General features: G+C 39.0%; 1 protein-coding gene across 1 annotated transcript in view; it reads left to right on the top strand.

Moving 5' to 3' along the window:
* znf280d (zinc finger protein 280D) overlaps positions 1-12,096 on the top strand; it is a 27,253-nt gene extending 15,157 nt beyond the window's left edge. Inside the window, exons 9-18 of the mRNA XM_037696006.1 lie at positions 3,352-3,509; positions 3,597-3,697; positions 3,792-3,938; positions 5,215-5,349; positions 5,454-5,692; positions 8,757-8,897; positions 8,982-9,050; positions 9,136-9,251; positions 9,335-9,368; positions 11,707-12,096. Of these exons, the coding sequence (XP_037551934.1) occupies positions 3,352-3,509; positions 3,597-3,697; positions 3,792-3,938; positions 5,215-5,349; positions 5,454-5,692; positions 8,757-8,897; positions 8,982-9,050; positions 9,136-9,251; positions 9,335-9,368; positions 11,707-12,019 (1,453 nt within the window). The 3' untranslated portion in view covers positions 12,020-12,096. The remainder of the gene's footprint in view (positions 1-3,351; positions 3,510-3,596; positions 3,698-3,791; positions 3,939-5,214; positions 5,350-5,453; positions 5,693-8,756; positions 8,898-8,981; positions 9,051-9,135; positions 9,252-9,334; positions 9,369-11,706) is intronic.
* Positions 12,097-15,833: the final 3,737 nt, after the last annotated feature.

The following is a 15,833-nucleotide window of genomic DNA, read 5'->3' on the forward strand; positions in this document are numbered from 1 at the left end:
TATCCATCCATCCATCCATCCATCCACCCATCCACCCATCCATCCACCCATCCACCCATACAACCTATCCACCAGTGTTTCCCCTTCCATTATACAGGTGGGGTCCCCCACCCCATCAACAGAACTGAGCATCCCGCCTACCAAACTGAACTTGCCCCTCCCACCCCCACCCGGCACTGACATATCACTAAGCTAGCATCACAAAATACAGGCTCTCTAGCTAAAAAGCCAAAGGCAGCACTCACATTGCCTCTTCCCTCATGTTGAACGCCCCCCGCCCCCACTCAAAAACTGTTAGTACAAGCTGCGCTCAGACACGTCTCTGTCCCCTCCCATCAGCAAAAATCATGGATGAGATGAGCACCCCGCCATGGCAAGATAACTAGGGGAAACACTGTATCCACCCATCCATCCACCCATCCATCCGGCCTGTGTGTCTGCTGCACACAGCCCTGTTTCTTGCACAGTGTAGGTTATTGCTTCGCTCACTAGGCTGGAGGTATTTTGTCTGAGCGATCTGGCCAACATGGTGGTCTGTGTTTATCTTATTGTCTCTCTGAAATCTGTTTTACTTGAGGATAATTAAGTTAAAACGTCTAAAAACCGGCCTGACCTTGTCCTAGCAAACCAATTTATTTTTGGTATTTCTCTAGACTCCACATAGAGAACTACACAAATCATCCATAACAGTATAACCATTGACAAGTCACATGAAAACCAATAACTTGGCTTTGCTGTTACCTTCCACTCTTTCTTGCAAACTACGGTAATCAACCGTACAAGATGGCAACCGCCCCTGGATACAAATGGGACTTGTGCTGGCAAAATCTTTCAATACTGAGTTACAATTATTTTCAAATTCTCCATCTCAAGAGCTTCAAAATGATGTGGTTTGTTGAAATGTTGTGCTTTATCAGCTGGCCTAGCAACAAGCTAGTTTTGTTTGTTTGAAATTTAGATTTTATTCGTCTGACGTTAATTCCAGCTCTATATTTAAAAAGTCGATGCCTCAAGCTTCACAATGACTTCCTGATGCTACAACAGCTGGCAGAGAAAAATAGTCAATTTAAAGAAAATTTAAGGGTTATAAGACATAATTACCGGTAATTCTTAAGACAAACCTCTTCCAAAACTTCTATTTCAATTCAATTCGGTTCAGTTTATTCAAGTTCAAGTGAACTAGAAGTTTTATCTGAGGAGCAGACTGTTTTGAATTTAACTTACTGGTAATTTTAGACCCAATCTGACAACTTTTTGCTCAGTAAATTTTACCTTTTAATTAATGTTAGCAGAATTATTCACATGAATAACTTTAATGTTGTAAGAGAAAGTGGATCCTGAGGCAAATTTTTGTTTTACGGTCATTTTAGGAAGCTGGATGAATAAAAGTTTTGATGGTTTTTTTTTTTTTTTTTTTTTTTTGGAACGCTTTTGTTTTTTCTCATCATTGTAAGAAAAATAGTTTCGTCAATTGTGTCATACTGTGATAAATACGCAGCCAAAAGGCAGCTGAGGACTTGAAGGAGCCAACAAAAAGATACCCGTCCTGTGCCAATAAAGAACGGCTGCATGTCTTTCTCTGCCCTGACTCTCCTCTCAGATGGATGACACCGTCAGACTGTTTCCCTCGTGGGCCCGGTGGTGAAAAATGACTGCTAGTTTGCGTGGCATAAAAACTGCTCCCGTGATTAAATAACTATGCTTCAGAACACTGAAAAAAAAAAAGAGTCTCTGTAAGCTGCTTTTAATGGGGAAGCACATTTGTACTGCAGCGGCACTCTCACCGTCGAGGTCATAGTTCATCCACGTGAAAATTTCTGTTCGGGGAGCTGAGGCAGCAGAATGTAGGGGCTGAAAAATGAAGCGTGCCTCGTCAGGGCAGAGGCGGCAGGTTTCTGTGGAGCAGCCGCGGAGCACTAAATCCTTACACAAAACAAAATCTGTGTAATTGCTGATATTATGACGCCCATTATACATACTTAAAAAGTGAGGAGTGAGACGAATTCTTCATTTATCTGAAATACCTTTGGGACGAGGAGCACGTTCATAAGTCATGAATGTTAAAGTTATCCTTCACATTTTAATTACTTTCATGTGCTTGGAAAAACTGAGAGATCCCCTAATATTAAGATCCAGCGCCTTTTTTCTTTCTTTTATTAGTTTGATTAGCACCTGCCGGCGATGGTGATGATGTTTTTGTCTGTTTTTCTGTGTGTGTGTTGGCAAACCATATTGTGATCCCCTGAAAGTTTTATTGAAACGCCCAGAAACTAAACACTGGATGCACAATACAGCGGATTTAATCTCTGATGATCTACCTCAAGATGGTCACCACAGCGAGTCAACCTTAGCAAACACAAAAATGTCTCTAACTCGCCCAGTTTTACGAACAATGAGCTAAAATCTGAAGTGGTAGAATCTGAGAATCAAACATATCTTTGTTGTACATTTTGCCATTAACTTTTTTGAAGCCAACACTGATCGTCATCAAATTATCTCATGAACTACTAGACAGATTGTAATTAACCTTCCAGGAAATAATCTTTGGCTGTGCATGTTATGTTAGGCCTGTTGCTATAAACAATAAATCAATTAATCCCATGATAAATTAAAATTATCGACCTCATTTTCATTTATCGGCTTTTTTGTTTCATCGTGTCTCTCTCTTTCTACTACTAAGCTTAGAAGCTAAGCTACAAGCTAAGCTAACAGGCTGACCTCGGGGATCAAACCTCCGTCTTGTTGAAGCTCCAGAATTCACGGTTGAAACCGGTGCCTTCATGTAAAAAGTTTTTCTCTGCAAAAAGAAGCTGAGAACTTGTTTACTGATTTTTTTTTTTAATTAAAAGTTTTGTGTGAAAAATGCTATGCTAAAGAGCTCAAACAACACCGAGCGTCCGCCATTTTGAGCACCGAAGAGAGACAGCCCATCACGTCAATGGGCCTCCCTCCCATTTTTCATAAAGAGACATGCTGCTCGCTCCCTCACTATCCATTCTTCATTTCAAACAGTCTTATACTGCCATCTGGTGGTCGAAAAAGATACTACATGCAAAACAAATAAACATTTCTTCTTAAATTTGACAATAATTTCTAATTATTGTCAAATTTCAAACAATATTATCGTTTATCGCAATACTTTGAGACAATTAATCGCCCAGTTTGTTATTGTTAATTTGTTATCCTGACAGGCCCATGTTATGTTGATGTTTGTCTCGCTTTTATTTAAATAATGATGCAGTTTGTAGTCTTGTGCAGTTATTGCAGCAACATTATGCCAGATTGTTCCTGGAGTTCTGCGTATTTTATTTAGTACTTACGTTATGCGTGTTTTTTTTTTCCCCCTTGCAGGTTCATGAACCACATGAAACACCACCTGGAACTGGAAAAGCAGAACAGTGAGAGCTGGGAAAGCCACACAACCTGCCAACACTGCTACCGCCAGTACATGACTCCGTTCCAGCTGCAGTGCCACATCGAGAGTGCTCACAGCCCGATTGAATCTCCAAGTAAGACATAAATATCTCAAGGAGACTCGGTCTGGATGCATCGCTTGATGAGAGACTTATTCACTGTCCTCTCCGGTCCCTTTGCAGCTAATTGTAAGATCTGCGAGCTGGCGTTTGAGTCAGAGCAGGTGTTGCTGGAACACATGAAGAACAACCACAAACCCGGTGAAATGCCTTACGTCTGCCAGGTCTACTGCCCGTTATTATTAAGTTATTGTTTACTTAATAATATTTTTTAAAGATTATACAAAACACTGACCTTGTGTTCGAATGACTCCACAGGTGTGCAACTACAGGTCATCTTTCTTCTCAGAAGTGGAAACGCATTTCCGGAGCGTCCATGAAAACACAAAAGACCTGCTCTGTCCCTTCTGTCTCAAAGTTGTTCGATCCTGTCATTCGTACATGCAACACTACATGAAACATCAGGTGTGACGCTAATTACATCCCAGAATAATAATATCCCAGAATTGTGCTGCTCAGGGTGGCTGCATGTTGGAGTAGCTCTCTTACATTCATTCTGAGATTTTGCTTTTGAAAACTTTAATTACAAATTTTTCTGGGTGATTTTTTTTCCCGATGATTACTTCCTCTGGTATCAGATGCTGTGCTGCTGGAAGGATTTTTACTGAAACCTTTTTCACATTTGGACATTTGTTATGATGCGTAACCATGACAACAAGGTGGTTTTCTACAACAGGGAGCAGCTGATTTACATCTCAGAAGCTCAAATAATACCTCAACAGCCCCAAATTCAAAATGAGTTGAAAAGGAGGTGCCGTGGATGCATTAACGTCTACCTGGAGGCTATGTTCGAGTGCCTGACCGCTGAGATCTTGGAGGTAGCGGGAAACACGGTTTGTGACACCGGGAAGACCGAGATCGTCCGCTGGCACCTGCAGTTAAGTCCGCAGCGACGAGGGGCTCGGCAGGCTGCTGCAAGGCCATGGTCTGCTGGGTCTGGGTGGCCGGATCGGCATCTGCAGCCAGTTTCTTCAGATCTGTTGTGGGACGGACTGCTACAAGAAATCCTTCCTGTCCAAAGCCATCAGCATCTAGAACAACTCCAATGAAACCAGGATGATGAGCTGCAACAATTAATTTCCCTCTGGGATTAACGAAGTATTTTTGAATTGAATGTCAAACATTGTTGCAAAGATATTCAAACCTCTGGTCGTGACTCGCACAGACTTGTTTTTTCAAAGGGTTAGTTGCAGCACAAACCAGACTTTTTAGACTTTTATGATTGTGCATTTTGTGTAATCTGGTCTTACCTACAAAAAAAAAAAAAAAAGGAAGTAGGATTTCTTGTAGAAAAGCAAAATGCCCACAAAGTAAAAAAAAACAAAAAAAAACATGTTTTAGCACTCAAGAGGATGCGGTGGGGACAAATTCAAGCTACTACCAGTTATTTAGTTGTAGATGTATATCCAGTGATTTCTTAGAGAGTTTCATTAAAGTCTGTCCTGTGCTTCATGAGATATTTTGCTAACAGACAAACACACACATTAAGGCAGCAGGTGATAATAAAGTGAAGTTTCCACCCAATAAAATTATTAGTCTCTCCTTTAATTGGCAGTAAAGTAGTTTTTTTTTTTTACATTTGTTACGACACTTTGCTTCCATATGAAACCAGTCAGTACTTGGGCTTTAGTCTTACATCATTTTTATTTTCACTTGATTCTGCTTTTTATGTGTTTTTCAGAATAAAGGGATCCATCGATGTGGCAGGTGCAGACTGAATTTCCTCACCTACAAGGAAAAAATCGACCACAGGACTCGCCTTCACAAGACGTTCAGGAAACCCAGAGCTCTGGAGGGTCTTCCTCCGGGTACAAAGGTCTGACCCGGTCCTGACAGTTTGTCGTTTACCATAAATAAATAAAGCATGAAGCGTTTCAGTACCTCTAATTCACTCCCAGGCTGCTTGTGTTACTGTTGCAGGTGACGGTCCGAGCCTCCCTCACAGGGAAGGGACAATTATCAGATTTATTGTCCCCTGATCTGTCCAGTATAACCATCAGCACAGAGCCGACAGGTACCCCCCTGTTCAAACCCCCTGCCATCGTGTCCAAAGCTAAAACGAACAACTCCGGAGCGAAAAAATCCAAGGACAAAATGGATCAGAACAAGAAACAACAGCGTCGGCTCTCCAAAAACAACCTGGCACTCAGGAATCTGAGGTTGGTACCTAAATGTTTTCACCCTGAACAACTGGGCAAAGACATTAACAGATGGCCACATACAACATTAGACAAAATATTAGGGCTGATTACTTATTGTGAGTACTTATTAAAGATTACTTATTGTGATTACTTATTAAAGATTACTTATTAAAGAGTACTTATTAAAGATTACTTATTGGGATTACTTATTAAAGATTACTTACTGTGAGTACTTATTAAAAATACTTATTGTGATTACTTATTAAAGATTACTTATTAAAGAGTACTTATTAAAGATTACTTATTGTGATTACTTATTAAAGATTACTTACTGTGAGTACTTATTAAAAATACTTATTGTGATTACTTACTGTGAGTACTTGTTAAAGATTACTTACTGTGAGTACTTATTAAAGATTACTTACTGTGAGTACTTATTAAAGATGACTTATTGTGAGTACTTATTAAAGATTACTTACTGTGAGTACCTAATAAAGATTACTTACTGTGAGTACTTATTAAAGATTACTTACTGTGTAAATCCTGACCCAGAATTCACACAACTCTCTTGTCTTTATTTTGTTTCAGTCTGCTGCTGCAGACTTTGTGCCATTTTAACCGTTCATATATCAAAATGTTCAGCTCATTCAGAAGATTGCAGTTAGGACTTTAGTTTTTTGTATCTTTTCATGTTTTTCAGAATTTTAAACTTTATTTACAAATGTTTTCTTCATTGAAAAACGCTGAGATCTCATTATTTCCATCAGAAACATTGAAATCTATTTTAGCATACTGTCTACTGTTCTTGTTATCTTATGCTCCTTTTAGCTTATTTATTTATTTGTTATTATTATTATTATTGTTATTGTTATAGCTGTTTGATGAAGTTTAGCTTCTAGCTGCAGATTTGGTAATTTTGTTTGTTCAGTTTGTTTTAACTTGCCCTGTTTCAACTTATTGAACAAATTTTATCCGTCACTCATCTGTCGGTATTCAAAATCTAATTTGGCTTCAATGTGATTCAGTTCAGTTCATGTCTATAGAGCTAACGGTAGTTGTTAGGGATGCACGATATTGGATTTTTGGCTGATATGTTAAAACTTATTTGGCCGATAACCAATACCAATATTTTATATATGTTCCTTTGTCAGAACATATCCCTCTTGTTGAGGCTTATTTGCTACAAAAACTGTACAACAGCTGTAACAGCTGGTGACATATATTCAGTAACAGCCATATGATATGCATATCACTTAAACTTATATTAAATGAAAAGTGTTAAATGTTATTTATTAGCATTAGTCACCTGTGATGCTGTCTCACTTGTGGAGGCTTGTTCCAGGTTCCTATAGCTGCAGTGTGGGATCCTCTGCACTCGTCATGAAGGACCGACTTTTTAAGATCATCTATCCATTGATCCGTAAGACTAATCATGCTAACGGGCTAACAGGACGTCCAAACGTCTGTGGTAAAACTCACCCAAGTGCTATCGGCTGTTAGCTTCTCGATGACGTCGGAAATGACGGCTTGTAACTCGGGTAACGTTACGTCGGAAAAATATCTCTGACGGGACGATGTAGCGAGGCTCAACGTAGTCCATAAATCTCCGGAATCCGTCATCCTCACCAACGAAAAATAAAACATCCACACGGCAGACATTTTGAATTCTCTCCGCCGTGAGATCAGGTAGGCGCACGTGACGTCATCGCGTTGCGCTGCCGCTGCAGGCAGAAACATCGCCTTTATATCAGTGAGTGATTTTAACGGAATGGCTGATGTCCGATATTGAACTTTAACGCTAATATCGGCCGATACCGTGCCGATAATATTGTGCATCCCTAGAAGTTGTCTCAGGAAACTGCACAAAAACATTCATATACTTTATAAAAGACAATTAGTAAAAGTTCTGTATCTCAGGAAGCAGCAGATTGTGTTGACTCTTTACTTCTTCACAGTCTCCCATCCTGAGCGAGCACAAAGGAGACAGTGGAAAGGAAAAACTCTCTTTTAACAGGAAGAAACCTCCCGTAGAACCAGGCTCAGGACGAGCGACCATCTACTTCGACCGGCTGGGTTTGAGAGGAACAGGAAGTAGAAACAAACTAACACAGAATGATGGTCCAGGTGGACTTTCTATAGGAGGAAAGACAAAAAAAAAACATGTTAAGATGGAAATAATTACAGATACAAACAGGTAGAGCAAGTAAAGAAGCAGCAGAGAGAGAACATGTGGTCAATTTGTCCTCCAGCAGTCTGAAACTATAGCAGCATAACTAAGGGATAGCTCAGGAAACCCAAGCCAACCCTAACTATAGGATTTATCAAAAAGGAAAGTCTTCAAACTGGACCATGTGTCAGCCTCACATACAGAAACTGGAAGTTGGTTCCACAAGAGAGGAGCCTGATCACCAAAGGATCTTCCTCCCATTCTGTTTTTGGTAACTCTAGGAATCGCAAATAAGCCTGCAGTGTGATAGCAAAGTGTCCTGTTAGGGAAATATGGAACAATAAGATCTTCGATCGCCGTGTTTGTGTTCAGGGATCCACCGGATCATTTCAGAAACCCTCGAACTTGAATTTGACTTGTTTTTGCGCTTCATCCCAGTATTTGGCTAACAGGTCTACAGCTTCACGCTTCAGTCTAATAGACGATGACACTTGTTTGTCAACTCTGAAAGAAAAGAAAACCGTGATTTTAAAGCATGAAGTAATTTCTGAAAATGTGACGATTTAGTGAACCTGATGAGGCGTCTGTAACACTGCTGGGGTTTCATGACGGGGGACACGCCATTAAACCATAGTCATGCATACAGCGGTAGCAAGTTTTGGTTTTGGACGCTTCATTTGGATGGAGAAAAATAAAATGATGTATTTAGAAAATGTTGTTTGGAAATCGTGCTGTTAAAATAAAGTTGTGGCGCAAAACAACTCAGCAGATCTGATGAGGGGTGAAGTTGTTGAATGAAGTTAGTTCGGACAATCGCATAACTGTGATAATACTTTTTTAAACATTCTTTGTCATCTGTAAGCTTCAATCCAAAGAAAAACGAGGACAATACAGAAACTTGCTTGTGTTTCTTAGGGCTGAAGGGGAGCGCCACACGTGCATCGAGTGCAACTCCGAGGTCGACCACTTCTTTTCACATTTTCCGATCCTCTCACATTGTGGCGCGTGCCGCTATCAGACGAGCTGCAAAGTTTCCATTGGGAATCACATGATCAAGTGAGTCGAAGCTGATTTCTCTGAATTAATTTAGAGTTTTTAATAAATCTAACTTTTTTTTTTTTTTAAACTAATTTCTGTTAGATTTCATAGTACCATCACCAAACAGAGGTTTTTGAAAATGGATCAGCAAAAAAAGTCACCGGCAGTAAGGTATGTGAGCATAAAGTTTGCATTTAGAGTAAAATAAACGACCAAACGAACTGAATATTCTTCTTTTTTTATTTTTATTTTTCAGATTAACCCTCATCTGTCTCAACTGTGACCTCCTCGTCGATGCGTGTGGTGGTGATCTAATGACTAAACATTTAACTGATGAACCAAGTCACATCTGCCAAGTCATCCAGGAAATGGGTAAGTTTCTCTTATTGGGAGCCGAGGCACAATCGGGTTTTATTGAGGTGAAAAAGCTTAAGTGTTCATCTTAAACCCACCAGATGTAAAAGCTCAAGATAAAGATCAAATCAAACCGTAAGTGAAACCTCCTGCCTTTACATTGTTCTTGTCAATCAGAAACGCAGTTAAGAATATTTTAAATGTTTAATCTATTTCTTTTATTGGCTGCTCATTCAGTTTTGATCACACTTGTGATACGACTCTATTACGTCAATATTACATTTTTTTTTATTAAAGTGCTTCTCAGTGTGAATGGCTTTGTATTGAATGATACATAGTTTGAGAACAAAAACACTTTTCAATCAGACAGCAACGCCAGTGTTTCTGTGAGCTCCTAAAAACTCTTACATTTATCAAAATTTTTATTTTAGGTCCTACATTAAATTTGGTTATGACCTAAATTTGTTATTTTGTTAATTTGTTGAATCTAACAGCAACGTTGTTGTTGTTGTTTGCCGTCGTTGGCATTCATTTGTTCCGTTTCGTAGCTCAGTCTTAGTTCACGTTCTTACACTGTCACAAAACTACAACTCCCATCATGCAGCAGCCTTGTTGGAAGGAATTTATTGAAATATATTCAGCCTTTCTCCACAAGATGTGGCTGCTCTGCTCCTGAAACTTGTTTGTAGTTTGTTTGTAATGATTTGGATTTCTTTGAAATTAAGTGAAAGGCAATACAGTTTGTTACTTTGTAAGAAATTTTACAACGACTTATTTTTATTCTTCTTAAAAGGTATTAAATTTGAACCGTAATGGTCTTTTAAAGGTCTTTTAAGTTCTGAGTTTAACTGACTGAAACTTGCTAAAATACGGTATAAACCGGTGACCTCGCGATATTTTCATGTGCGCGAGGTGAGGAGTAATCAGAATAAGCTTTATTATCACTTTACCTGGACACGGTGAGATTATGTTCGTACAGTCGTCCGAAAGATGGGCAGAGTGCACGTTGCTGCTGCTGCTACAAGAGCGCAGCCTCTTATTCTTTGTCAGAATACTTTTTTAGACAGAAAAATGTAAAAGGCCATGAGGATAGATAATGGTATTACAAAAAAGATCTCTTCACACCTTGTCCTATCAGGACATGATTCGAGACATCAAAAAACTACCAGCAAACACATTTATAAACACATTACATATTCACTTGATGTCAAGATGTTGAGATTTGTCCATGAAGCACTTTCAGATAGGCCATAGTCCTGATAAGATGTTGGTGTTCTGCCGGCTGAACACCAAGCCTGCACAGAAGTTCTGGGGGAGGGTTGTGATAGACATCTTTTTCCTTTACCCATGTCCCAGGAGAAATTTGGTAGTTGGCCCACATCCGAGGTCAAACGGGGGAGTCTGATTCAGATAAGCCACAATTGTTGATTTTCTTCAGGCAGACTGTTTTTTCTTGTCAGCCTCGAGTTTTGCTGGTACTTTCCAGATCCAAAATGGACAGATGTTTGGGCATTCCACTGATTCGTGCTATGAGCCTTCTTCAAGGTCGACTCCAACATGCTGGCAAGTCCTAGAAGCCGCAGGAGGCCTGCGATTCTCACAAACTGCTTCCATCTTACGGTTTAGCTCGTAAATCAGCTGATTTGAGTGCTCGTAGCACGAACCAAACCTTCATGCAGACTTGGCAGTTTTGTCATGGTCGAAACTGCTGCCGAAGTCTTCCTCAAAAGTTGATTACACAGGGGCCCGGCGATGCCAAAAAGCAGAAACCTTGCTATCATGAATCCAGTTAAACGTCGTTGGCGTCCTCCTGAGACAGAACTTTTCCAGGACATCTTTGTAAAAGAGATTGATGATCTCAATGGATGTCTTCCTGGTAAAATAAAGTAATTAAAAAAACTGAAAGACAGCTGCCACACTCCCCACAAATCCCTGATGTGTCCTGCAGCATGAGTCTCAGCAGGACATGAGGGCTCTCCAGGATCATGTTTTTTTTTTTTATTGAAAAGATTTTGTCGATTGCGTTGAAAGTCCAGCTGATCAGATCCATAGTATTTTTTTTTTTTTGTTCGGAAGATGTGTACCAGGAGCTCTGAGACACACACACAGAGAGCAAAAAGCAGGAGGAAGAGGAGATCAGGGGAGGGAAAGGAGAAGGCATCCGCCTTGAGCGAGAGCTGAAAGAGTAAATGAGTTCAGTCACAGTTTATGTGCAAGTTCTCACTCTTTAAGGTCTAAAGAGATGGAATAACGGGCAACCAGAGTTCCTGTCTTGGGTCCTAAAGACGTTTTCCTTCTTGTTTGGAAGCTTCCCTCAGTTCAGACTCAACCCATCTGCTCTTAAAAAGTTTTACTTTTATGTTCCACTTTAACAAAACATAAATGTTGGTATAAAAATGTCCCATTTGTTTTGTATGAACTTTGTGTGTTAGTAGATAGATGATTTGAAATGTACTGTTCTTTTTGTCCTGAGGCATCTTCAACAGCAAGCATCATCCCAACTGACGACAACTCTCCTGAAAACAGAACCTGCTAAAACACAAAACGAAACTGATTTGAAAACAGCTGAAAGTGCAACTTCTGCTGATGTTGGGCAGCCGGAGTCTGAGCTGAAGGTGTCATCAGGTGATCAGGAAGAGGATTCAGCAGAAATGCACGCCTCTGAGGGACGAGAAGAGTTGATGCAGTCGTTGCCGCCTGCCGTGTCGACTTCTTGTTCATCAGATTCAGGTTTAAATCTCTCTGAAGAATCTGAGGGTCATTTAGGATCAGCCGAAGGTCTCTGATGGTTTTTCAGATCAAGCAGCTGGAGAAATAAAAACACTAAACTATACTGAATCTGAACCTTGGTGCTTTTATTGTATAAAAGATCTGCTCATCATTTCCGTTTCAGTTTACAAACATCAAGCTCTGTGTTACTTTGGTTCAGTTTTAACAGGAGGAAATATTGTGATACAGTGAGGAAAATAAGTATTTGAACATCCTGCTACTTTGCAGCTTCTCCCACTTAGAAATCATGGAAGGGTCTGAAATTTCATCTTAGGTGCATGTCCACTGTGAGACATAATCTAAAATTTAAAAATAATCCAGAAATCACAATGTATGCTTTTTTAAATAATTTATTTGTGTGTTACTGCTGCAAATAAGTATTTGATCACCTGTGAAAATCAATGTTAATATTTGGTACAGTAGTTTTTGTTTGCAGTGACAGAGGTCAAAGGTTTCCTGTAGTTCTTCACCAGGTTCACTGCAGCAGAGATTTTGGTCCATTCCTCCACAGATCTTCTCTAGATCAGCAGGTTTCTGGGCTGTCGCTGAGAAACACTGAGTTTGAGCTCCCTCCAAAGATTTTCTGTAGGGTTTAGGTCTGGAGACTGGCTAGGTCACTCCAGAACCTTGATGTGCTTCTTATGGAGCCACTCCTTGGTTCTCCTGGCTGTGTGCTTCAGGTCATTGTGATGTTGGAAGACCCAACCACGACCCATCTTCAATGCTCTAACTGAGGCGAGTGGAATTAAGACCAAAAAGTTCTATTTTGGTCTCATCTGACCACAGAACTTTCTCCCATGACTCCTCTGGATCATCCAAATAGTCATGGTCAAACTGAAGACGGGCCTGGACGTGTGCAGATTTAACCAGGGGACCCTTCCGGCCCATGCATGATTTTAAACTATGACGTCTTGGTGTATTACCCACAGTAACCATGGAAACAGTGGTGCCAGCTCTCTTCAGGTCATGGACCAGCTCCTCCCGTGTAGTTCTGGGCTGATTCCTCACCTTTCTTAGGATCACTGATACTCCACAAGGTGAGATCTTGCATGGAGCCCCAGTCCGAGGGAGATGGACAGTCATGTTTAGCTTCTTCCATTTTCTAATAATTGCTCCAACAGTTGATCTTTTCTCACCAAGCTGCTTGACAATTGCCCCGTAGCTCTTTCCAGCCTTGTGGAGGTCTAGGATTTTGTCTTTGGTGTCTTTGGACAGCTCTTTGGTCTTAGCCATGTTAGTAGTTGGAGTGTTACTGATTGTGTGGGGTGGACAGGTGTCTTCATGCAGCTAACGACCTCAAACAGGAGCTTCTGATTTAGAACAATAAGTGGAGGTGGACTTTTTAGAGGAGGACTAACAGGTCTTTGAGGACCAGAATTGTTGCTGATTGGCAGCTGTTCAAATACTTATTTGCAGCAGTAACGCACAAATAAATTATTTTTAAAACATCATATATTGTGATTTCCAGATTTTTTTTTTTATTTTAGATTATGTCTCTCAGTGGACATGCACCTAAGATGAAAATTTCAGACCCCTCCATGATTTCTACGTGGGAGAACTTGCAAAGTCGCTGAGTGTTCAAATACTCATTTTCCTCACAGTATATATATTTTACTTCACATTGCCTAATTTGTTCAAAAACATAAAATGAAAATCACTGAAGTTCTCATTTGGAAAAGGTGTATAATTTTTTTTTGCACTTTTGTTAATTTTCAACCACTGGACATTGGGTTTTTTTTTTACTTGAAGGGTTTTGATTTGTTTTGTACTTAATAATAGTAATACCTGTAAAGTTGCCTGCACCTAATGTGGTGGACATTATATTTTCAGAAGCTGAGGGACTTTTTCATCTTCCTGTCCATCAGGTTAATTTAAGTTGCTTTACACAAACATCTCAATGATTTGACTGTAATAGAAATGAAGTTACCCCCAGGAAGAAATAAAAAATAAAAATTCACGGTCAGTTTAAATGATCTGTTTGGTCCCCAAAAGTATTTATATTCTGAAATTGTAATTGTTTTTATTTTTTATTTTTGCATTGTTTGAGCAGTTTTTTTCCCCTCCTCATTTAAAATGCAAGATATTTTGCATTTCAGGTGTTAAAGATTAGGTTTTAAAATGAACACCGTTTTTTATTTTCTGTCCATTTGTAGAATGCTGTCACTTCATCTTGTGTGGTTTTTGAATGTGATTTGTAAATCTGATCTTTTTATACGGAGTCTGAGGTGCCAACCGTGAAAACAGACGTCTTTGAATCTACAAACAATAACACTTGTGACATAAATCTTGTTCGATGAATGATGGATCTCCTTCTTTATCATCTGCTAGTTCTCAACATCTTCAGGTGTGTTCTCTGCACTCGTAGATAACAAGCAGGGAAAAACAAGGACAGGTGATTTTTAGTTTTAGTGAACCGGTGACAGTTGAGCTTTTCAAATCATGTCTAGATAAAGTAAAGTAGCAAAAACAAAAGTTGAAATAAAATAAAAGTTGCACAACGTCACCCTTGAGTACATTTATTGTACTAACTGTTGAGGGTTTTGCTTGTCAAAGAATGTATGTTTGAAGCAAGACTCAACATAATTTATCTTTTTCATATACTCATTACAGGTCGAACAACTTTTTTATTGTATAATTCTGAAAATAAGAAAAGTGTTCGAGACTGAGAACATTTATAGTTTTTTTTGTTTATAGGTTAATATCTCAAAAGCCACCTCATAACTTTAAAAAAAAAATGTTTTTATCATGTGTAAATATAGTAGAGGAAGTTTGTAAATACATTTGTTAGTATATAAATGTTTTTATTACAAACCTATGTTCTCTTTGACATGACATGCTGAGATTTGTTTTTTGCTCATTTGCTTTTTCTTTATTTTTTCTTCACTAAATGTAAATAAATCTTGAATACAAGACTTAATGTTTTTATTTTGCTGTAAAACATACCACAGGTGTTTATTCAGGTATACATGTACCTTTTTATTTTTCACTCCACTATAGATGGGTTTTGTTTAGTGGTGGAATAAATACACTTCAAATCAAATTGCACTGCATTTACTTTTTGTTCTCTTGTCTGTACTGAGTTTGTAAAAAGAGACAGGTCAGTTTTATGTGTTTACTTCTGTTATTGTGAACTTGTATTTAAAATAGAATCCAACATGTATTGGGTACAACATTAATTCAGTTTATTTATATAGCGCCAAGTCACAACAGAAGTTATCTCAGTGCACTGAACAGAAACATACCTTAAGTTAACTTTATCTGAGGAGCAGACTGCTTTAAGTCTCACTTCATCACAGACTCATCTTGAGCAAGCATGAAGGCGACAGTGGAAAGGAAAAACTCATAAGGAAGAAATCGCCATCTGCTTTGACCGGCGGGGTTTGAGAGGAACAGGAAGGAGGAACATGAACAATGGCAGGCCAGGAGTCACATGTTAAGATAGAAATAGTATCAAATGAAAACTATTCGGTTTTAAATAATTTAAAGAAACGAGGTCAGTTTTTCCTCCAGTTGTCTAAGCTTATAACTTAAGGCCTATAAGCCCATAACAAGCCAACACTAACTATAGGATTTATCAAAAAGGAAAGTCTTAACCATCAGCGTTACAGACAGAAACTGGAAGTTGCACAAGAGGAGCCTAAGGTGCTCTGTTAGGAAAATATGGAACATTAAGATCTGTCATATAAGCTAGGTTGTTGGGGGCTTTGTAGGTTAGAAGATTTTGAATTTTATTGAATTTGACAGGGAGCCAATGGAAAGAAGCTAAAACTGGATAAATAGATCTTAAATATTTTATATTTATATATATATATATATAAAATATTTAAGATC

The sequence above is a fragment of the Nematolebias whitei genome, chromosome 2, assembly GCF_014905685.2.
Source record: "Nematolebias whitei isolate Nwh7 chromosome 2, NemWhi1, whole genome shotgun sequence".
Lineage (NCBI taxonomy): Eukaryota > Metazoa > Chordata > Actinopteri > Cyprinodontiformes > Rivulidae > Nematolebias > Nematolebias whitei.